At 47.9% G+C, this 23,796-nt stretch overlaps 2 protein-coding genes and 1 long non-coding RNA gene across 4 annotated transcripts in view; 1 reads left to right on the top strand and 2 right to left on the bottom strand.

Annotated features, from left to right (window-relative positions):
* The window catches only part of LOC147916625 (uncharacterized), a 70,667-nt gene that overhangs the window by 14,088 nt on the left and 32,783 nt on the right, over window positions 1–23,796 (top strand). For both annotated transcript variants that reach the window (XR_015552689.1, XR_015552688.1), the window contains exon 2: window positions 3,768–3,937. This is a non-coding gene — a long non-coding RNA (uncharacterized LOC147916625). The remainder of the gene's footprint in view (window positions 1–3,767; window positions 3,938–23,796) is intronic.
* Window positions 7,583–10,055, bottom strand: LOC147916628 (folate receptor alpha-like). The gene is made up of 4 exons (XM_087433400.1): window positions 9,895–10,055; window positions 8,418–8,606; window positions 8,133–8,268; window positions 7,583–7,989 (listed from the first exon to the last, which is right to left on the bottom strand). Exons 1-4 carry the CDS (start codon window positions 10,045–10,047, stop codon window positions 7,706–7,708), a joined length of 762 nt encoding a protein of 253 aa, XP_087289526.1. The 5' UTR covers window positions 10,048–10,055; the 3' UTR covers window positions 7,583–7,705.
* Window positions 15,189–22,804, bottom strand: LOC147916627 (folate receptor gamma-like). The gene is made up of 4 exons (XM_087433397.1): window positions 21,744–22,804; window positions 17,887–18,075; window positions 17,650–17,785; window positions 15,189–17,500 (listed from the first exon to the last, which is right to left on the bottom strand). Exons 1-4 carry the CDS (start codon window positions 21,909–21,911, stop codon window positions 17,214–17,216), a joined length of 780 nt encoding a protein of 259 aa, XP_087289523.1. The 5' UTR covers window positions 21,912–22,804; the 3' UTR covers window positions 15,189–17,213.

Below are 23,796 nucleotides of genomic sequence, written 5' to 3'. Positions count from 1 at the left end.
AATTTTAGAATCAGTTTGTCAATATCTATGAAGTAACTTGTTGGGATTTTGATTGAGATTGCATTGGATCTATAGATCAAGTTGGGAACAACTGACATGTTGACCATCTAGAGTCTTCCTATCCATGAACATGAAATATCTCACCATTTATTTAGTTCTCCTTTGATTTCACTCATCAGAATTTTGTAGTTTTTCTCATATAGATCTTGCACATAGTTTGTTAGATTTATACCTAAGTATTTCATTTTTCTGGATGCTATTATAAATGATATTGGTTTTTTAATTTCAAATTCCATTTGTTCATTGCTAGTATGTGGGAAGACAATTGACTTTTTTATATTAACCTTGTATCCTTCAACCTTGCTATAATCACTTATGAGTTCCAGGAGTTTTTTTGTCAGTTCTTTCAGATTATCTATATAGACGAACATGTCATCTACAAACAAAAACACTTTTATTTCTTCCTTCCCAATCTATATACATTTATTTCCTTTTCCTGTCCTAAAGCATTAGCTAGAACTTCCAGTATAATTTTGAAAAGGAGTAGTGAGAGTGGACATCCTTGCCTTGTACCTGATCTTAGGGGGAAAGCTTCAAGTTTCTCACCATTAAGTATGGTATTAGGGCTGGCCTGGTGGCGCAGTGGTTAAGTGCGCGTGCTCTGCTTCTGTGGCCCAAGGTTCACAGGTTCAGATCCCGGGCGCACACCAATGCACCACTTGTCAAGCCATGCTGTGGCAGTGTCCCATATAATGTAGAGGAAGAAGGGCACAGATGTTAGCCCAGGGCCAATCTTCGTCGGTAAAAAGAGGAGGTTGGCATCAGATGTTAGCTCAGGGCTGATCTTCCTCACACACACAAAAAAAGTATGGTGTTAGCTCTAGCTGTTGTATTCTTTATCAAGTTGAAGAAGTTCTAGTCAATTTTTAATTTCAATTATTGTAATGTTCTACCCCCAATTTCTATTACATTTTTTAAATAATTTTTATCTCTTTATTGATATTCTCTATTTGGTGAGACTATTTTCATGTTTTCCTTGAATTCTTTAGACATAGTTTCCTCTAGTTCTTATTTATAATAACTGATTTAAAGTCTTTGTCTAACAAGTCCAACGTCTGGGCTTCCTCAGGGACAGTTTCTATTGACTGCCTTTTTTTCCTGTGTATGGGCTGCACTTTATTTGTTTCTTTGCATGTCTCATATTTTTTGTTGAAAACTGGATATTTTAAGTAATATAATGTGGCAGTTCTGGAAATCGAATCTCCCAAACCAGGGCTTATTGTTGTTGCTGTTTATTTATTTATCAACTTTCATGGACAAATTCTGTAAAGTCTGTTTTCTTTGTCATGTGTGGCCACTGAAGTTTCTGCCCAGATAGCTTCGTGATCAGCTCATGATTGGACAGAAATTTCCTTAAGTGCCTTGAAGCAATAATTCTCCTGCTCTTTGCCGAGAGACTCTGTATTTTGGTTCAGGCAAGCCTTCAATGCTCTGGCAGGTTATTCTGCCTTATCCTTTACTTCCTGCTTGAGCAGGGCCTCAAGGTCACCAGAGTTGAGAGATTGGGGCCTTCTGACGGATTTCCTGGATGTACTCTCAGTTCTGCAAATGTGAGTGGATTTCTAGATGTCCAGGAATGTGTCAGAGATTTTCAAAGCCCTCTATTGACATCTCATTCAGTGATATTCCTCTTAAGTTTTTGCCCAGCCTCTTGTTTGCCTCAACTGGTGTTCCAAAATTTGCCTCAGCTGGGGTGTCAAAAGTTTGCATTGATTGTTTAGACAAACACCAGGAGATAGAGTTTCTCACTGTGTGAGCTCTGAGTCGGGTCAAATAAAGACTAGCCTTATGAATGGGGCTTTTAATGGGAGCTTCCAGATAGATAAAATAGTGACAATTCTCTAGGGATAGGGCTTTGGGGGGAGTGCCATACCCCTCTAGTGGCTGCTAGGCCACTGGTTTTCATAGCTACTATAGTTGTGAGACTGCTGATTCTGGAAGCTACCATGGAGTTGGGGAGAGGAGGATGGGAAGAAAACAAGTCAAAATGCCACAAGGCACACTGTTCCTACTGAGATTCAGCCTCTTTTCTTGAACAAATTCTCCTTCATTATTTGAAAGCTTTGGTTAATTTCCAGAGTTCTGGAAAAGTTGATTTTGACAACTTTTGCCAGTGTTATTGCTTTTGTGGAGTGGATTTTCAGATGTCCTTACTCTGCCATTCCAGAAGTGCTTCTTCAGATTACTTCTATTTTAAGAAGTATAAAGCTTTAATCGATATTGGTCATATATAAGAAAAATGGTCTTTGAGTATACAGTCTACATTTAACACGAAGAAATAAAGTGTTGTGTTTTTTTTGTTTCCTTTGTGTTTTCCCCTTACAGCAGAGTTTAGACCCTACCCAAACTGAATGTGAACTTTCACTTCTCAAAAAGCATGCTAATTTTGTTGGTTTTGTGCTGACTCATATCATGCTCTTAGTTCATGATATAACATAAAACAATAGGATTCCTCAATTCTAGAGAAGTTAAAATTCTTAATGACAAGGTTGTTATAAAATATAGTTTTCCTATTGCTAACACAACCAAGACTAAGCCTATTTCCTGACAACACTTTTTTCTGTTTCCCTTCTCCAACATCAGGCCCTAAATTCAGAATAATAAAATTATCAAGGCATCTTTTACACCAAAATCATCTTGACATTTCCCAGACAGCTGCTAGAATACACAAAAAATTTGCTCCCGCACAGCATGGCACTCATAAGTAAAGCATACAAGGAGGGATGCTAAAAATAATTAGGTATAATTGGTATGTTCCATGCTTTTAAAATTAGCTTATCAGCGTTATAAGAGCTGCTCTGTTCATCGTGTCCCGGGTATAGAAAAAGAAGTCACAGCAAAGAGAGGAACTTATTCTTTCTAGATGATTTTTGTACAAGGTAAAGGGTCGTGACTGTGAATGTTCAGTGATTGTGGACATTCCCAAGTGGGTAAAAGCATACTCATGTTCACATGCGAGTGCATGCATGATGACTGTCAACAAATTTATTTCCAAGATGATTTTATGCCTTAGGTTAAAATAACCTTTTATTGTTGTTAGTAATTTTGGTGCACATCTTACAAAATATACTGGAAGTCCCTCGAGACTTCTAAATACATCCACTGTCCATATCACCCACAGAGCTCAGGCAAATAGAGAGGACAAAGGGAATTATCAAAAATAAGTTCCTGGGGGGCCGGCCCCGTGGCTTAGCGGTTAAGTGCACACGCTCCACTACTGGCGGCCCGGGTTCGGATCCCGGGCGCGCACCGATGCACCGCTTGTCCGGCCATGCTGAGGCCGCATCCCACATCCAGCAACTAGAAGGATGTGCAACAATGACATACAGCTATCTACTGGGGCTTTGGGGAAAAAAAAAGAGGAGGATTGGCAATAGATGTTAGCTCAGGGCTGGTCTTCCTTAGCAAAAAGAGGAGGATTAGCACAGATGTTAGCTCAGGGCTGATCTTCCTTACAAAAACAAAAACAAAAAAGTTCCTGGGAAAGACTAACTCTCCTTCCCCAGGTTCTGGTATGTTCTCCTCAAAGTAGGCATCAACTGAGACCTCATGAAATACAGCAGTCACCAGCAGGTTCATGCTCTGCTGTATTACACCCCAGTGAGAATTCTTCTCTCTTTCATTCTGATATTGGACATTAATAGGTTCGCTAGATCATTTGGTCCTGTCAACAAGGAGTTTATCTTCTCTCCTTTGTTTTCCTAAAGATCCTGCCATAATTGACTGACAGGAAAATAGACTCATGGATCTGACATCACCACCATAACTAACACTTAGATGATTCAACCTGTCAGAGCCTTGAGACTTGAGATTTCCAGAAAAATTCCTGCCCCGAAGCATAAGACTTCTATGGAGAGAGATGCTAGCCCACAAACAGGTAACAAGAACTAATTTTAAAGGAATGAGTGAAATTGATAAAGGAGCTGTGGTTGTGGTTATTGTGTTGATATTTTTGGTAATGTGCTTCATGTTCTTTTTTTGAATAGTCATATGCTGCACCCTTTTCCTTTCACCGGCTCTGGTCTCTAACCCTCAATTTAGTAGACCATATTTGTGCCAACTAGAACACACACTCTTTCTAAAAAAAAAGTTTGGTCAAGGGGCCACTCTCCTAAACATCTCTATTGGTATTGTCTACATCTACACTAAGAACAGACTCCCTCCTTGATCGCCGTGTTGTTCCAACCAGTCTCTCGAAGTTCATGATGGAGTTAGGCTCAGATGGTAGATTTTTATGGAGTCAGATGCTAAATTCCTTAGAATATATCCCCTCATGGGCACACCCCACAAATTCAGAATCATGTAAGATTCCCTATATGCTACCATGGCAAAGGAGAGTATCCTATAGGCAGTCATTCATTCATTCATTCGTTCATTTTACATATAAAATTTACCCATTTAAAGTTTACAATGATTTTCCCGAGTGGTGCAACCTTACCATAAATGAGTCTTAGAACACTTTCATCCCCGCTCATGCCCATTTATAGTTAATCCCTGTCCCCAAATCCAGCTCTAGGCAACCACTAATCTACTTTCTGTCTTGATAAACTTGCTTTTTCTGGACTTTTCATACAAATGGACTTCCACTTACCATAATGTTTCACTTAGCATAATGTTTTTAAGGTTTATCCATGACAGAGTATGTGTTATATTTTTTGCTGAATAATATTCCGTTGTATGGATACAACACATTTTGTCTATCCATTCACCAGTTGATGGACATTTAGGTTATTTCTAGTTTTGGGGCTGTTTTGAATAATGCTGCTATGAATAGTCACATGCAAATCTTTACATGGATGTGTATTTTGATTTCTCTTGTTTAGATGCTTAGAAGTGGAATTGCTGGGTTGTAAGGCAGCTTTACACTTAACTTTTTGAGAAACTGCCACGCTATTTTCCAAAGGGCAGCACCAATTTACAGTTCCATCCACAATGCATGAAGGTTCCAATTTCTCCCCATCCTTGCCAACGTTTATCATTGCCAGTCTGACTTATTTTAGCCATTCTAGTGGGTATGAAATAGTATCGTGTTGTGGTTTTAATTTGCATTTTCCTTCTGATTAATGATGTTGAGCATCTTTTCATGTATTTATCAGTCATTTGTGTACCTTCTTTGATGAAATGTCTGTTCATTTCTTGGGCCCATTATTAGATTAGATTGTATGTTTTCTTATTATTATTGAGTTGTAAGAATTCTTTGTATATTATGGTTACAAAACCTAATCATCAGATGTGTTTTGCACATATTTCCTCAAGTTCAAGTCTGAACTTGTCTTTTAATTTTCTTAATGGTGTCTTTTGAAGTGCAAAAGTTTTTAATTTTAATAATATCCAATTTATCAGTATTTTCAGTGATGGACTGTGTTTTTGGTCCAAAAAAGAAATAAATGTTGGATGGAAACTTTAATCTAAGAAATCTTTGCCTGACACAGGGTCTGGAAGATGGACTCCTGTTTTCTTCTAAAAATTTTATTCTTTTAGTGGTTACATTTAAGTCTCGGGTTCATTTTGAATTAATTTTGTGTATGGTGTGAGTTGAAGCTCTAAGTCCATCTTTTTGTGTGTAGATAATCAGTTGTCCCAGCAGATTTGTTGAACAGACTATCCCTTCCCCCAATGAAGTGCCTTAGCACCTTTCTCAAAAATCAATTAACTATCATGGCCGGCCCGGTGGCGCAGTGGTTAAGTGCGCACGCTCCGCTTTGCTGGCCCAGGGTTTGCAGGTTTGGATCCCGGGCGCGCACTGATGCACTGCTCATCAAGCCATGCTGTGGCAGCGTCCCATATAAAGTAGAGGAAGATATGCACGGATGTTAGCCCAGGGCCAATCTTCCTCCGCAAAAAGAGGAGGATTGGCATTGGATGTTAGCTCAGAGCTGATCTTCCTCACACACACACAAAAAAATCAATTAACTATCAATATAAGGATTTATTTCTGGACTCTCAATTCTGTTCCATTGATTTATATGGCTATACTTATGCCAGTACTACTGCTCTAGGACATCTTACTATGGAAAATTATTAGTACATTCTTCAAGCTAATGAATGACTCCTCAGAATTTGAGGATGACAACTGCAGAAAGTGGGATTAAGACAAGTATTTTTATAAAATCGATCAGAAACAGTACAATAGGCCTTTGATAAGGCATGTTGGAGTGAGATGGTACTAATCTTAAATTTCACTGTAATTCTCATACATCTGTCAACAAGTCATATTTGTAAATAGTGTCACTGGTTCTGGAGAGAATATGATACACTGATTGGCCTTGTTCGCCAGACCACTAGGATGATGGCCAGTGGATTGCTCTGCTTTTCATGTTGCTATAGTTCTTTGCATAGGTTGAAAGAGTTGGTTTTCCTTCTTACCAGGATCTGACTAAAAAATTAAATTTGTAACCCTGACCATGCCAGAAATATAAACGGACTGTGCATAACAAGGTCTTTGCAGTAGTCACTAGATCTGTTGACAAACATTCCAATTGCCCTGTCCTTCCAGGCACGTGTTAGGATTGTATTTTCCTGGCCTCCTTGACGTTAGTCACGGTCATGCCTTGATCTGGCCAACGAAATAAGTGTTGGGTGAAGTTTTAAGAGCCTGCATGGAATTCACCAAGTTCCCTATTCCTGTCTCATGGAGGTGTGGGATGAGATGGAGCCTCCATCAACTTGGGTCCCTGGGTGACAAGCAGAATCCCCCTGACAGCCCACTGTTTAAGCACCGTAGCTTGAACAAGAAACAAAAGTTAGTTGTGCCAGAGAGAGATTAGGGATGTTACTGTGACATCACCTAGCTTATTACAGCTGCTACAAATGATACTTAACGTGGGAACACTGTCTAAAAACCTGTCAAATCATTGAATTGGGACCTGCTCTAGGAGTCTAGGCTTGGGTTCCAGTCCTAGCTCTGCCAGACCAGCTCAGGCCCAGCTGCTCTGGTCAGGCATGGGGTCCATTATCCCTTCAAGAAACACATTTACCCGCTCCACAAGGAGAAAGAGCTTGTTCTCAAGAGCCAGACTGCCTGGGCTGGAATTCCAGCTCTTATGCAGGAGGTGGCTTAGCCATGTTCTTTAATTTATGTGTCTGTTTCCACATATGTAAGATGCCGACGACAATATCTATAGCCTACAGGAATAAGTACAAAGCATTTAGGATAGTGCCTGGCAGATAGTGCTTTGTGGGTATTAGCTGTTAGTGGGGTCTGCCTCTCGCCGGCCCCCTCATCCAGAACATGCGGGGCACTCCCATTCCCCTCTCTTCTGTTGGAGAGCTAAGCACCGGGCAGAATAGTCAACGCTGGGAGGCTTGGGTCAAACTCAAATGATAAAATCCTGGGCCTGGCTCTAGATTAGAGCTGTAGTGAAAAATGAAATTGAGAGCTATGATAGGTCCCAGGTTACAAGAATAGTTAAGCATCTGGAACATTCATAGCAAGTATCAAAGCTGTAACTGGCTTCAGTCAAAGAGAACTGGGAAGCAAAAGTCACCCTCCCATTCTGACCCAAGTATTTCACATGATACATCTGGCGTGTCTGGTTTATTCAAACTGTGGGTCTGAGGCCCCACCACAGAGCAGAGACGGAATAGCTGGGAGCTGTGGGGCTGGACAGGCAGGGATGTGCAGGTATCAGAAGGTAAAAGGAGCTCAGCTGAGCAGCCAGAGCAGCATCAGGGCCAGGCTGAGCAGGAGAGGCCCAGTCCCATGGGGCACGGCCCCGGCTGCCATGGCCTCAGCATAGAACCTCGCCACCTCCTCGTTGGGGTTGCCCTGGGCCGGGTCGAACCACATCTGGATGCAGCGGCCGCTCCCTCGGCTGTAGTTGCTGACCTTGTAGGATTGAGTCCAGATGTCATTGCACAGAGCAGTGGGCGTGGGGAAGTAGAAATCGAAGGGGTGGCAGGCAGCTTCCACTGGGCACTGGTTGTACCCTGTAGGGAGGATGGAAGACCTTTAGCTACTGGGCCCAGAACTATCTCTGGTTCTGGCAGCCCCACAGCCCCACATCAACCGGTTCTACACCCTCACTCCTTCACCTCCAGATCCCTCCCGCCCCTCCCGCCCCAGCCCTCACCTGAGGTCCAGTTCCAGCCCTTATGCCAGTTGCTCTTGCAGGTGTAGGAAGTGCGGCAGTCTTCCCACCAGCGCTCACAGTCCTCTTTGCACAGGGGCACATCCAGGATCCGCTCTTTGCGCCAGCTCTGGTCCACCTGGGAGATGTCAGCAGAGAACTAGGGCTCAGCTTCAAGATCCTTAGCAGCCCATCCCTGAATAGACCCAGAGCCAGAGACGTAGCCTGAGATGTCTGGGAAGCTTAGCTCCTCTGTAAAGTTGGGGGTGCAGAGGAGGACACCCGTACCTGCTGGATCCAGGGCCCCAGGTTGGGGGAGCACTCATACAGACAGGTGTCCTGGATGAAGTGGCGCTTACAGGCGGGCTCCATTGTACCACAGTGGTCCCAGTTGAATCCATACAGGTAGGAGATATCCTTATGGGCTTCTTGGCTGGTATTGGCGGTGCAACAGGCATTCTCCTTCCAGGGACTGCACTGGATGGGGAAGACCAGGGACTAACTGCCACGCCCAGCACAGCCAGAATATTCCCACAGGCAGCCTCTGCCCTTTTAGTCCTCGATCCCCCAGTGTAGTCAGTCTTTCAGGGAAAACTTGCTGTTGGGGATTCCTCTTTGGGGGAGTTGCAGTCATTATAAAATTCATTAATTCAAATCTGTATTGAGCTCCTACTTAGTCTAACCCAGGCACTTTTCTAGGAACTGGAGACACAGCAATGAACACTTCTCACGGGGTAATTGCTTTGGGAAAGAACAAATCAGGGGAGAGGGATGGGGAATTGCAGTTTTCTAGGATGGTCAGATTAAGCCTCATTAGGGAGGTGACAAAGACTTGGAGGTAAGAAAGGCAAGTTAAATAAATTGTACCCCCAGAATAGTTCTAATTCCGTAAATACTCAATACATTCTTATTGAATGAATGAAAACCCACAGCCTGGAATTTAATATAAAAGCAAAATATTAAAATGTGCACTTATTAGAGCCAGCCCTGTTGGTCTAGTGGTTAAGATTCGGCACTCTACTACCGCAGCCTGGGTTCACTTCCCAGTCTTGGAACCAAGTCCCAAGCACATCTGGGACTGTGATCATTATCTGCTGATGAGGTCAAAATGAACATTTACATATTGGAATGTGTATTACAGGCGACTTTCCTTTTTCTTGCTTTTTTATAGCTATGAGATCAAATTGATTTTTTTAATGTTTATATAGGTTCAGGATCTTAAAGGGGTTGTGGCAAAATAGTTGTCATAGGAAGGGGGACCTCAGGTCGAGTAGGGTCAAGAGCCCCAGCGGAAATGTTTGCTAGATGCTTTGAATCAAGGTGCTTCATACCCAGCCTCACAACTGTGAGAGATCCATTGGTTTTGAGCTGTTTAGGGCTGGCAGAAAAGAAGCCACTATGTGCACTCTGCACTTTCTCCCCTCAGATCCTAGGAGGAGTGAGTCCCAGTGTAAACTCTGAAATCAAAATCAACCCCTGGGATGGGTCTCTCCAGCACGCTCTTTTCTCAGGCTCCTCTCTGGCCCTGCTTCCTGATTTGTGTAATTCTGAAACCTGAAGACCAAGAAGTTGAGCTATTAGTATTGTACTGACAACATTAGGTACACAGGATGTGTTAAACAAATAGTTGCACGTGTTAATGCAAACTGCAGGTCTCCTCCAGCAGCCTCCCTGCCTCAACCATGCAGGGGGTTTGACACGTCTGTCTCCTGCCTTCCTCTTCCTGAGTCAACTCCTCCCCACCCTTGACCACCCCTTGGCCCACCTGCTCATGCAGATCGTCCTCCGGGCCTGGCTTTTCTTTGTGATGCTTGGCATCCATGCAGATATTGAGAAGCTCAGTCCAGGGTTCGGCTGCCTGTATGGCAGCCACCCACACCAGAAGGAGCAGCAGCTGTGTTGTCACGGGCAGGGCCATGGCAGTCCCTGAGGAAGAGCTGTGGCAGTGGCACCAAGGAATGTGGAGCCAGGGCCTCAAAGTGTGGGAACAGCCCGAGGTGGGTGGAGCCTCAATGAAGCCCTAGGAGGGTTGCCCCACCCCCACACCTCCATCTTCCCAGCCTCAGTGAGGGGTGGAATCAGACACCCCCTTCTGGGACAGCCCTTGGCTGGGGCCACACTTACTTCTCCAGGTAGTCGTGAGGATCAAGTCACACAACTAAGGGATGGGATTTGGGCAAAATGCAGAAATAGCCAGGAGATTGCCATAGGTCCATAATCCCTTGTTCAAAATCCTTGGAGGCAAATGTTTCAGTTTAAAATGTTTAGGATCTGGGGCTGGCCCTGTGGCGTGGCGGTTAAGTGCACACGCTCTGCTGCTGGCAGCCAGGTGCGGGTCCGGGTGCGCACTGATGCACCGCTTGCGAGGCTGTCCTTTATATGGCGGCGTCCCATATAAAGCGGAGAAAGATGGGCACTGATGTTAGCTCAGGGCCAGTATTCCTCAGGAAAAAGAGGAGGATTGGCATGGATGTTAGCTCAGGGCTGACCTTCCTCACAAAAAAAAATAAAAAATAATTTAAAATGTTTAGGATTTTATAAAAGGTAATAAAAAATAAGGTAATACGATTCACATGCACTCAACAATCAAGCACACATTCTGTGGTGAAATAGTGACACTGCTGGGATGAATAAAAACTATAATAACTTCACACTCATTTTCAGGGCAGATTTTGACACCAATGACTTTGTGCAAAAGTTTACAACATGATCTTAGTTTTGGAGCTCCAGATAAGCTGCAGGCCTATCTTAAAACAAAACAAAACCTTGGTTCCAGCCCTTTCCCGCCTCATCATTTGGCCTCTCCCAGAGACCCTGTGACCTGGGGAATGTCACAGGGCACAAGGCTTGTGGGGTGGGCATGGGCAGCCAGCCAGACAGCCCCTGGGGCCTTGGGAGGCTCCTGAGCCCCCTGCCACAGAGCTGGCCTGCGCACGGCCTTCATAGCACCTCAGTCCTCTGACCTCAGACACTGAGCTTTGGGAGGTGACTGTTCCCTCACCCCGCTGGTCACCAGGTGCCTGCTCTTCTAAAACGCTCGGCTCCTAAAGCTGAGGCCCCTGCCTGCTCACAAAGCTGCCCTGCCTCCACATTGCCCCCATCTCCTGCAGAACTCCGCATCTTGCCTGGGCCTCCTGGATGGAGCCTGAGCCGGGCAGTCTCCAGGCTGACTCTGCCCAGCAGGGCTCAGGGAAAACTGGAATTGAATTCCCACCTAGCTCTCCTCCTCCTCCCCCCCTCCCCCCCTCCCGCCTACCCCTTCCACAATCCAATTTGCTGCTCCTCCCTTTATTCCAGTGTTCATTCATTCTCTCACTTGCTAATTCATTCATTCCGGGACCCACTCATCCCGCCACTGTCCCAATCACTCACTGAGCTCTGAGAGCACAGGATGAGTCTGTACCCTGGGGAACACCAGGTGATTCTTCGGATTAGGCTCCTTGGGGACACAGTCTAGCAAATTACAGCACAGGGTTCTGGATTAGCCTGTCCAGGATCCCAGCCCTCACACTGCACCTCCTACCTGACCTCTCCTGCCTGGAGGAGAATAACTCAAATTATCTTGAGGCTTAGTTTCTTCATCTGAGGATTAAATGTAGGGGGGAAAACCCCAACAAATGATAGCCAGCTGGGCACGGATTGAGGAACCAGTTGGGCACGGGTTGAGGGATGTGCCCCACGTCCCATGGCAGGAACCACGTAAGTCTGACTCGGGACCCCCAAGTCGAGGGCTCCTTCAGCTTTTGTCCCCTGCACCTTCGCTGTGCTGAGGCTCTCATGGGGGCGGCCTATGTGGAATGCTGGGAGAGGATGCCTGGGGGAGGCCTGGGGGGCTAGAAAGCCTTTCCTCAGGGTTCACTGGCTCCCACCTGGTTGGTCAGGAGTTTTTCTTGCTGTGGCTGCTTTCTAGAACCAGAGCTCTCTTCCTCTCCGTGCATCCTACATCACTCTGCAAGCCCCTCCCCTCCCTCCTAGTCTCAGCTTCAGCTCTTGGTCCAGCTGAGCCCCCCCACCACCACCACAACAACCATCACACTCAACACACACACACCCCAGGGCCTCAGCTCTGAAGCCCTGAAAACTCAGCGCTGTTCTGAAAGGCCAGAGCCCTGGGTTCTAGTTCGGGGATGGACACTAACTTGTGTCCTTGGGCAGGCCCTGCCCTGCTCCTGGCCTCAGGCTGCACTTCTGGATTCTCTGTGCTTTAGGCAACAGGGATCCTCCCAGTTCAGCCAGTCCTTTACACATGCTGGGAGCACCTCAGGGTGTGTTGCTTCTGATAGGGGCAGGGAGTGGCCTACCTGGGAGAGGTGGCTCTCCGTCTGGCTGGGGCTTCTGCTCTGCTCTACAGTCCCCTTGCCTTAAGCTAGGGCACAGGCGCGGTTTGGTGGCCTAGGAGACGGCAGTAGGGCAGGCAGCGGGAATGTGGCCCAGGAGTGGAGCCCGGGATCGGGCGAAGGCCACTCAGCAGTTAATTATTGCACTCGGGCACCAGCCAGGCCTCCGTGGGAGGGGGCAGAGGGTGTGGATTATAGTACAGGCCTGATGCCAGTCCCCAAGCCCCACTTATCCCATTTTCTCCTCAAAACTCAAGTCTGATAAAACCTTGCAGCCTGAGTTGGTGGGATCCATTAAAATAATCTGGCCTACTTCCAAAACCCCCGTCCTGTTATACAGGTGAGGAGAATGAGACCCAGAGAATCAGGACACAGCCAATTGCAGGCTGTAGGGAGCCAGGAGCTCCCATGTCCCCAGGATAGAGAGTCACCAACTCCTCCAGCCTCATCAGCCCCAGGCATCGCACCCCTCCAGCTGCAATCATGGACGTTGGGCTGACCTGAGCCTCTGTTGTTCTAAGGCCCCAGTTCCCCTCCCATCCCCCTCGCTACCCCCCCCCCCCCACGCACACAGGTATACTTGCTACAGCATCTAAGAGTCTGGTCTAATTTAGACTCCTTCCACCACTCCCACCCCAGCCAAGGACAGAAGCCTTCCTTTTTTCACCCTCTGAGGCCGTGGTAGTACCACTGGTGGGGAAAGGGAAGGAGGCTGCAGATTTGGGCAGGAGGAGATGCTGAGCTCCCTTTTGTTGAGATGCCTGTGCGATCAAAAGGGAGCTCATTGTAGAGGAAAAAAGCCCTGGGGAAGGGTCCGGTCTGGATGTAGATGTGGGAGCCATCAGCCTATGGATGAGTAGTTGGGGATGATGGGGCCCCAGTACTCTGGGGAAGGCCACAGGTCGGGGTCCACGGAGCAGTAGGGAGATGGGGAGCCAGACGAGGCAGCTGGATCTCCAAAGGAGGGTCAGTCAAGGAGGAAGGTCCTAAAGGGCCTGCAAAGAAATTGTCTCCCAGGAGACCCCCAGCTCATGCCCTGCTTTCCTTCTCCCTCAGAGTGAGCCTTACCTGGAAACTGTGACAACCTGGGGGGTTAAGCCCACTGAAGACCTCAGCAGGTAGAGGGCTGCTGGAACCCTCAAACCTCCTTTCTGGCTTGGACAAACCCAGCTCAGTCTTCTCCTGATTGGAGAAGAATCACGGGGTGTCTAGGAAAGCCTCAAAGTGGAAACTCCTCTAGGTGGGACTTGCCCCTGCCCCTTATCCTCCACACCTGCCCTGGGGGCTGATCATTAACTTGGTTTTATGGCCCCTCCACTGCAGGGAGTGAGGTTTGGCCCCTGAGCCAGGCCTCTGGGCCCTGAGGGCTTCACAAGTAGTAACCAGCAAATAGGAGGTGAGTTGGAGTTGGGGTTCTGATCCCTGAGGAGTCCCTGCCCTTGTTGAGCCACAGGCCCTGATCTGAATCTGGAGTCTGGGTGCTAGGGCCATCTGGCCAGCAGAGAGGGAAAGGGTCAAGCAGCCACCTTGGTGCCGATGCCCAGAGGATCTACCTGGACCAGTATCTTAATACTAGCAAGGTTAGCCGTTGGAATCCTTGTGGACCCCAATCTGAAGGCTGCCCTGTGACCAGACAAAGATAACAGGAAGGTGTTGGAACCACATGGGTGGGGGCTCTGGGCTGCAGGAGTGGGTGTAGGAGAAACTGGAGCCTTTGCTGAGTGCCAGCCCATCCACAAGCAGTTGCTTCCCACCCATCCTCACAGGGTGGAAACTGCAGTTCCCAGGCAGCAAGGAGGGGCTAGGATTCAGATCTGAGTCTGATTCCTAGCCTGGCTTCTTTCACAAAGAACAGAGAGCTCTGTGAGGGACCCTCATGGCATCAGCCTAAGGATTACAGATCCAGTGTTTCTTCGCTAGCCTCACTTCCTGCCCTTTCCCTCCTAATTGCTATCTTAGCCACCTAGGAATTCTGCTTGCACTTCTTTTACCCCCAGCTTTTGCACCTGCTGAACCCTCGCCATAGAATGCCATTCCTCGCGTCGGCGTTTTCTGCTTTGCAAACATTACTCCTCTGGAAGGCTTCCCTAACCTCTCTGGGCTCCCACAGGACTACAACCCACTCTGTGCTTCCTGAAGCAAAGCCTCAGCTCATTGTTCTTGGAGTCATTGGTTCTCAGGCCTGTCTGCCCCACCAGACTGTGCAAAGTACTCGATTCCCTTCCTGTCGGGCGAGACCAGCAGACTGGGTGCTCAGAAAGCATCTGTTGGCTGACAGAATGAGTGCATGGATTCCTTAACTTCCTGGGCACCTCCTTGGTGCCAGGCACTGAGCCAGGCCCAGGAGATCTGGCACAAAATGACATAGACATGTTCCTCACTCTCAGGTGTGTCTGTTTTGTTAGGGAAAAGCCAGACAATAAACTCAATAGAAAGATTTGTGTTCAAGGGGTCTAGAGTGATGTGGTAAGAAAGTGTCTGGGTGACTTCATTTGGTTGGGTGGTCAGAAGTCATTTTAGGGGGGGAATTGTAGGTTGAAATCTAAGTGGCTACGGGGAGCCAGCCTGCAGAGGATAAAAGACCATTCCAGGAACACAGAGAGGGAATTGCTGGAGTAAATGCCCCAAAGTGAAAAGTGTGAATGGAGCTCATATATGAGGGTGTGGACAGGGAATGATTTGACATGAGTTCTAAGCAGGGGATCAGGGCAGGGCCTTCTATGCTACTGAAGAAGTTTGGTTTTTCCAACAGATACCATGGGAAAGCATTAAAGCATTGGTGAAGGGCTGTCACATAATAAGACATTTTTGGTGTTAGTTTTTGTTACCGAGCAATGGGCTCACTCTGCTTGCCAAAATCTGAGCCAATTAATCACGAGTTAGGGATTGAGAAAGGAAGTTTTAATTCGATTAGCCAGCATTATTGGGAAGATGGCAGACTAACGTCTCAAAGAAAACCATCTTCAAGGATTACAGAATCTTAAGACAGTTATGTAGGGAAAATGGGCAGTGAGGAGGGGGTCCAGGGATGTTGGTCTCCAGGCATGACGGGCTCCAGGCATCCCATTGTTCCATTCTTCTGTCAGCTGTGATGATACCTTGTAGATGTGTTTCCCACCTGTGGTCAACTTGTTCCTGGAGAGAAACTCATAGAACAAAGTTTTAATTTATCAAACTATAGGTGAGTACATACGTAAGCAGAAGCCATAAATCAGGAGAGCATGTGAATTTTTTTAGACTATGTGCAGAGCAGCAAGTCGTCACAGAGAGGAGGGGCTGGGGTCATTTAGTGTAATAAGATGGCCTCACTTATGCTCACTTACATTTTTACTTTATAAAAATGTCTTTATAAAAATGTCCATCAGACAGTGAAACTCATGGGTGGAAGTTTGATGACAAATAGGATATCTGCAGTTCTCAAAGTATCTCCCTACAGCACACTTATTAATTATGAAGGGGAAAAAGTAATGGAGAAACCTGGCAGACCCCATCTCAACCAAAAGATCATTTGACATCATCAGGAATGGACAAACCCGACACCACGTGCCTCTCGTTATGATGCACCAAGAAGGACATGGCAATGCTTTTGAGATAGTCACCTCAAAATGCATAACCTCAATCTAATGATGAGGAAACAGATAAACCCCAATGAGGGATATTCTACAAAATAACTGGCCCAACCTTTTCAAAAATGTCAAGGTCGTAAAAGAACCTCCCTCACTCATATATCCATCAGTAGGTGACTGTATTAAATGTGACATATACATAGGATGGAATATTACATAGAATGTATTACATAGAATATACATAGAATGTATTACATAGAATATACATTGAATGGAATATCAGCAATTAAAAAGAATGACAGAGATCTTAATGGATTTATATGGAAAGATCTCAGAAACCATGTTCTCATAACACACATGGCAAATGAAAACTGCCCTGAGATGCCCTTTTTCCCACCTGTCGGTTTAGCAGAAAATCAAAAGTGTGACGCCATCCTCTGTTGACAGGCTGTGGAGAAACAGGCACTCGTGCATTGCTGGTGGGGCCGCATTGAAGCAGCCCCTGTAACTATCACAATTAGAAATCCATATACTCCTTGACTCAGCAATCTAGCTTCTGGAATTCAAGTTTAACATTCTACTCTGTACAAGATTATTCGTTGCAGCATTATTTGTCATTTATAAAAGAGAAACAATGCAAATGTTCATCATTGGAATCCCCCCACCAATATCTGCACCCCAGCCCACATCTAGTAAGGGAAGGAAGGGGAGAGAAACTTTCTTTCCCACCAGGAGCTCAAGAACTCATCCGCCAATCTCTGCCCACCTTCCCTCCACCAATCTGCTCGTCCCCTGTGGTGTGGAAGTGATGAACTTGGCATGAGGGGGAGCCTGCTGCAGAAGTAAGAGCCCCAGACTAAGGGATCAACTTCCATATCTACTTGCTGGTGAAGGTCAAGCTGGTCACAGTTCCTGTTTGGGCTTCTCCACAGGAATGATGAAGCAACGAGGCACATCCTTCCCAACCCGCCTTCCCCAAATTATTTACAAGACACAAGACACACATGGATCTGTCTATTAGAACAGGCTGTCAGAGGAACCCCATAGGACGCATCTTGGATCAGGAATGACCAGGGCATTGTGAGGCCCCCTCATCTTCGAGAGGTGAGCTGGGCTGAGCCGAGGTGACCCAGGTTGGGTACAGGCAAGGAAGATGTCCACGTGTCAGCAGTGGGAGCAGCTCAGCCAAGGAGCTGGAGGTGCAGCATCAGGGCCAGGCTGAGCAGGAGAGGCCCAGTCCCATGGGGCGCAGCCCCGGCAGTCATGGCCTCAGCATAGAACCTCGCCACCTCCTCGTTGGGGTTGCCCTGGGCCGGGTCGAACCACATCTGGATGCAGCGGCCGCTCCCTCGGCTGTACGTGCTGACCTTGTAGGAGTGACTCCAGAGCTCCTCACACAGGGCTGCGGGCGTGGGGAAGTAGGACTCAAACGGGCGGCAGGTGGCCTCCGCTGGACACTTGTTAGACCCTGCAGGGGGAGAGATGGTGGGCACAGACATTCAACCTCTGGGCCCAAAGCTCATCTCTGGCCACTCCCAGAAATCCCCACCCAACCCCAAATCCTCAAACCCCCCTTTTCCAAACCCCACCTCCATCTCCCCACCCCCAGGCCCTCACCTGAGGTCCAGTCCCAGCCCTTGTGCCAGTTGCTCTTGCAGGTGTGGGAGGTGCGGCAGTCTTCCCACCAGCGCTGACAGTCGTCCTTGCACAGGGGCACGTTCAGGAAACGCTCTTTGCGCCAGCTCTGGTTCACCTAGCGGGGAGGTGGGGAGGGAGGGCTCCTCTCAGCCAGGGATGTTGGCAGCCACAGCCTTGAATGAGCCTGCTGGGGTGGGGTGAGGGAGACGCCCGTACCTGCTGGATCCAGGGCCCCAGGTTGGGGGAGCACTCATAGAGGCAGGTGTCCTGGATGAAGTGGCGCTTGCAGGCGGGCTCCATCTTGCCGCAGTGATCCCAGGTAAAGTTATACAGCAGCGAGGTGTCCTTGTGCAGCTCCCGGCTGGTGCTGACCGAGCAGCAGGCGTTCTTCTTCCAGGGACTGCACTGGGTGGGGAGACACAGGACCGAGCCCTTCCCCCACCACAGCCCTCTCCTCCGCGTTCTGGCTCCTCTGCCCCAGGTGCATCATCCAGAGGAACACTCTCTGGAGAGAGCACCTTTATGCCTGTCCCTTGAGGACTTCCCATTTTGGGATAGAGGCAATTATGATCTTGGCTTTTAACAGGGAGCAACACAGAGGATGTGGGTGGGGAACTACTGTCTGGGGGAGCGATCATTATTTGTACAGCTCTAAACAGTTTACAGTTATTTCACGTTATCCAGTTTCCTTCCTTTCTTCCTTCCTTCCTTCCTTCTTTCCTTCCTTCTTCCTTCCTTCCTCCTTCCTTCCTTCCTTCCTCCTTTCCTTCCTTCCTCCCTCCCTCCCTCCCTTCTTTCTTTCTTTTCTTTTTTTTTGAGGAAGATTAGCCATGAGCTAAGATCTGTTGCCAATCCTCCTCTTTTTGCTGAGGAAAATTGGCCCTGGGCTAACATCCGTGCCCATCTTCCTCTACTTTATATGTGGGATACCTGCCACAGCATGGCTTGATAAGTGGTGCATAGGTCTGCGCCCAGAGTCCAAACCCGTGAACCCTGGGCCACCAAAGCAGAGCATGCAAACTTAACCACAATGCCACTGGGCCAGCCCCTATCCGGGTTATTTCTATTACTCATTTTGTATCCAGCCAACATTAACTGAATGCTTATTATACATCAGGCACTGTGCTGGGTGCTGAAAATATGCAGTGAACAAAACAGATCAAATCTCCTCCCTCATGGAGCTTATGGTTTTAGTCAGGGGTGGGGGAAGGCAAAGAACACCATAGGCGTAGAAAACAGCAGGTGCAAAGTCCCCGGGAGTTTTGCACTTTATCTTGTCAACCATCCAGTAAAAACAGAGTTTAATTTTTACAGAGTTTAAGTAAGCTGCACCCCTAGTAAATGGTGGGGTTAAGATTTTAACTCAGGACAGGGCAGAGAGGAGCCTGGCCCCAGGTTGTGGTGGGGGGCGGAGGTGTAGGGGCCTGGTCTGTCACTCCCAGGGTCTGGAACCCCAGGCTAGGGGATTCCAGATAGGTCTTGAAAGCAGTAGGGAACAGAAGGGTGATGGCCTGCACACGGGCCTGAACATGGACCTGACAAAATGTGGGAGACAATCCTAGAGATGTCAATTCAAGATGGAAGTGGTGGAAATTTCTCTTTAGAAATCACTCTTTGGCCATCCTGGTGACTTGATTGTTAAGTTCACGTGCTCTGCTTAGGCAGCTCAGTGTTCCCAGGTTCAGTTAGTGGGTTCGGATCTCGGGCGTGGACCTACACACCGCTCATCAAGCCATGCTGTGGCAGCCTCCCACACACAAAATAGAGGAAGATTGGCATGGATGCTGGCTCAGGGACGATCTTCCTCAAGCAAAAAGAGGACGATTGGAAACAGATGTTAGCTCAGGGCCAATCTTCTTCACCAAAAAACTAAATAAATAAATTAAATTAAAATTAAAAATCCACTCAGTAAAAAAAAAAGAACAAAGAAATCACTCTAGGCTGGAACTCAAGAGCTGAGCGAGCATGAGCCAATGGATTAAAATCTCAGATGAACTCTAGTGCCCGGGGTCAAGCGAGAGGGGATGTGACAGATCTGGGCACTCAGGAGACACTAAGGAAAATCCACAAGAGTGGGGCCAAACCTACCCCTCTCCAACAACCCAGCCCATGCCCAGCGCCACTGTCACAAAACACGCTGCCAGGCCTCCCTGCTTCCCGCATGCTCCTCCTCAGATGCCCCAACTCTTGGTTGCCCTGCAAATCCCCAGGCACCCCATCCCTGACCTGCCAGCCAGGGTCAGTGGTTTCTGCCTCCCAAAGGGTTCATTAACATAAGGACAAGCACTTCCTGGCCTATAGTAGGCGCTCAACAAAAACAGCCACTCCCATGTAGGTCATGTCCCTCAGAAGTACAATCATCTGCCTCCCTCAGACGTCTGTGTCTGCACCATTTGTTGGCAAAGAGGCAGTGCTCCAGAGAGTTCTTCAAAGCGCCCTTTATTTATTTATTTTTAAGATTTTATTTATTTATTTATTTTCCCCCCAAAGCCCCAGTAGATAGTTGTATGTCATAACTGCACATCCTTCTAGTTGCTGTATGTGGGACACGGCCTCAGCATGGGCGGAGAAGCGGTGCGTCTGTGCGCACCCGGGATCCGAACCCGGGCTGCCAGCAGCGGAGCGCACGCACTTAACCGCTAAGCCTCGGGGCCGGCCCTCAAAACACCCTTTAGAACTCAAAAGTTCTGTGAATGATGGCCGGTCCTGTGGCTTGGTGGTTAAGTGCGCGCGCTGCAATGCTGGCGGCCCGGGTTCGGATCCCGGGTGCGCATCGAGGCACCACTTCTCCGTCCATCCTGAGGCCGAGTCCCACATGCCGCAACTAGAAGGATGTGCAGCTATGACAAACAACTATCTGCTGGGGCTTTGGGGGGAAAAAATAAAATAAATAAAATCTTTAAAAAAAAAAAAAAAAAAAAAGTTCTGTGAATGAATTGGTGAATACAGACTTTCAGTCAAGGAAGATGAGAAAGTTCTGGAGATGGAGTGTGGTGATGCTTGCACAACATGTCAATGTACTCAATTCCAGTAACTTAGAAATGATGAAAATGGCAAATTTTTTGTTACATGTATTGTACCACACGCACACAAAGCAAATGAAATGTTGGAAATGACTCAGAAGTGATGAAGCCCGTGGGCTTCCCTCTTTCCCTTCAAGCCCCTGGAGTCAGTCCACGCCCCAGTCTTTCCCTGAGAACATCCCCAGCCCTCTCGCAATGTGAAAGTCTGTGGGGAGCAGAGGAGGAGACCAGAAGGAATGAAAGATCGGCATCTGTCCTGAGCCTGGAGGTCAGCTTCAAGCTCAGATTCCCTGAACTGCTTCAGGGCCTTACCTATGAAATGGGGACCTGGCCTCACCTCCCCGTCTCTGTGGGCAGCAGCATCCTTGGCTCTGGCCACACCAGACTTGCCACTGCTTCTGCTGTCATCTTCCGACCCATGTTCACGCTGTCCTCTGCTAGGCTGCCCTTTCCTGCCTTGCCTTCCTGGAAAATTCTTACTCATCCTCCAAGGCCAAGGCCAACGGCCTCTTTTTCCTGGGAAGTCCCCCCAGAGTATCTGACTTGTCACTGTCTCTTCAGGACCTAATGGGGATGGGAGACCTGGCCTGTTTGTACCTGTTTGCTGCATCGTGCCATGAGGGACCTGTCTCCCCTTCTACCTTGCCTTTGAGCTCCGTGGGCTGGCACATAATTAAGGTTGGGGAAGGTACCACCAGTCCCTCTCTTGGCCCCTGCTAGTGATTGGCCTCTCATTCCACTTGTACCTGTGCCCTCTCTGGGCCTATTTCCTCATTTGTATAAGGAGAGACCACCACCCCTCTACCAAGTAGGCCTTTTGGGCATATTCACCAACCAGGTGTGAGGAAAGAACTTGGCCCATAGTGGGGGCTAAATAAATGGTCCCCCCATTATTGTAGATTTGCTAGCCTCCTGGGGGAGGCCCTCCAGGTTCACCTCAGCCATCCTCCGGCCTCCATCACCCCCCAAAGCTGATCTTCTCATTCCTCTAACTTCTTCCCTTTTTAGGGTCAGCCCTCTCCCCCACCCCAGACCCTACACCATCCTCACCTGGTCATGCAGCTTGTCCTCAGGGCCTGGCTTTGTCTTGTGGTGCTTGGCGTCCATGCAGACGTTGAGCAGGTCCGTCCTGGCCCGTGGAGTCCTGGGCTGGCCACCCCATGCAGCAGCCACCAAAGCCACAAGCAACAACTGTGTCCCCTGCCAGGCCATGTCCATCTGTTCCTGCTAGGAAGCCACAGTCAGAGGTGGACAAGGTCTGAGAGAAAGGCAGTAAACGTAAGACTGTCAGCCAGATTTCCTGTCTCCCTCCCAAGCCAGATCTTCTGCTCCCTCCACCCAGTTTACCCCACAGGGCAGCTGAGCTGAGCAATGAAGGGCGGGTAGAAGTCTGGGCCAGGAGGCAGCAATCCCTCCCACCGCCCCCACCAGGGCGCTTCAACACTAGCTTGCTCTGTGACCTTGGAGGGAGTCACCACCTCTCTCTGGACCTCCCCTTCTGGATTTCACCATCCAGTATTTTATCCACAGTCAGAGGGCCCTGCCAGCTGGACAGGTTATCTCAAATCTGCACCAGAGGAAACACAGGGCATGTCCTGCTGGCAGGGATGGGGAGTGAGAGGAATGGGCACCAGCCAGCCTTGGGGCTTCTGCTTCAACAGCGCATCCCCACTCACCCAAGGCAGCCTAGGTTTAGGTGCCCAGAGGCTGCCCGTGGGGCAGATACGGAAGCTGAACCAGGGCCAGGTGAAGGCCCCTGAGCCGTTCAGTTATTGCTCAGGGTCCTGGACGAGGTGCCACAGGAGTTGATGGGGAGGTGGGGGGCAATGTGGAGAGCCAGCAAGAGTGCAGGCGCAGAGAGGCAGACCCCAGTTCCCCCCACACCAGGGTCTTGGGGAGTTCCCCAGGCAGAGTCAGGCCTAGAGCCAGGAGAAGGCCAACAGGTAAGGGGCATGTGAAGAAGGAACTGAGCCAGAGCAGTGGGCAGTGGGGACACTGGAGGAAACGTCACCAGAGAAACCAGCCTTCCAGGAATCCTGGGGAGACCCCACCTTGCCTCCTGCCTCTCATCCGTACTTTTCTTCCCTGTCTTACGCCTACCACTGGCCTCAGTCCACCTGGGAAGGTAGCATTCTCCCCACCATCCCACCCCATTTTATTTATTTATTTATTTATTTATTTATTTATTTATTTTAATTTTTTGTTTATTGCAGTAACATTGGTTTATAACATTGTAAAAATTTCAGGTGTACATCATTGTACTTCTATTTCTGCATGGACTACATCATGTTCACCACCAAAATACTAATTACAACCCATCACCACGCACATGTACCGAATTATCCCTTTCACCCTCCTCCCTCCCCCCTTCCCCTCTGGTAACCACCAATCCAATCTCTGTCCCTATGTGTTTGTTTATTGTTGTTATTATCTACTACTTAATGAAGGAGATCATACGGTATTTGACCTTCTCCCTCTGACTTATTTCACTTTGCATTATACCCTCAATGTCCATCCATGTTGTCACAAATGGCTGGATTTCATCGTTTCTTATGGCTGAGTAGTATTCCATTGTGTAGATATACCACATCTTCTTTATCCATTCGTCCCTTGATGGGCACTTAGGTCGCTTCCAAGTCTTGGCTATTGTGAATAACGCTGCAATGAACACAGGGGTGCATGTACCTTTGCAAATTGGTGTTTTCAAGTTCTTTGGATAAATACCCAACAGTGGAATAGCTGGATCATATGGTAGTTCTATCCTTGCTTTTTTGAGGAATCTCCATACTGTTTTCCATAGTGGCTGCACCAGTTTGCACTCCCACCAGCAGTGTATGAGAGTTCCCTTCTCTCCACATCCTCTCCAACACATATTGTTTTCTGTCTTGTTAATTATAGCCATTCTGACGGGCGTGAGGTGATATCTCATTGTAGTTTTGATTTGCATTTCCCTGATAGTTAGTGATTTTGAACATTTTTTCATGTGTCTGTTGGCCATCTGTATATCTTCTTTGGAGAAATGTCTGTTCAGGTCTTTTGCCCATTTTTTAATTGGGTTGGTAGTTTTTTTGTTGTTGAGATGCATGAGTTCTTTATATATTTT

Source organism: Ceratotherium simum, chromosome 7, assembly GCF_057802395.1.
Source record: "Ceratotherium simum simum isolate JZ-2026a chromosome 7, ASM5780239v1, whole genome shotgun sequence".
Classification (NCBI taxonomy): Eukaryota; Metazoa; Chordata; class Mammalia; order Perissodactyla; family Rhinocerotidae; genus Ceratotherium; species Ceratotherium simum.
The sequence above is the reverse complement of the archived record's forward strand: the minus strand, read 5'-3'. Positions and strand labels throughout refer to the sequence as shown.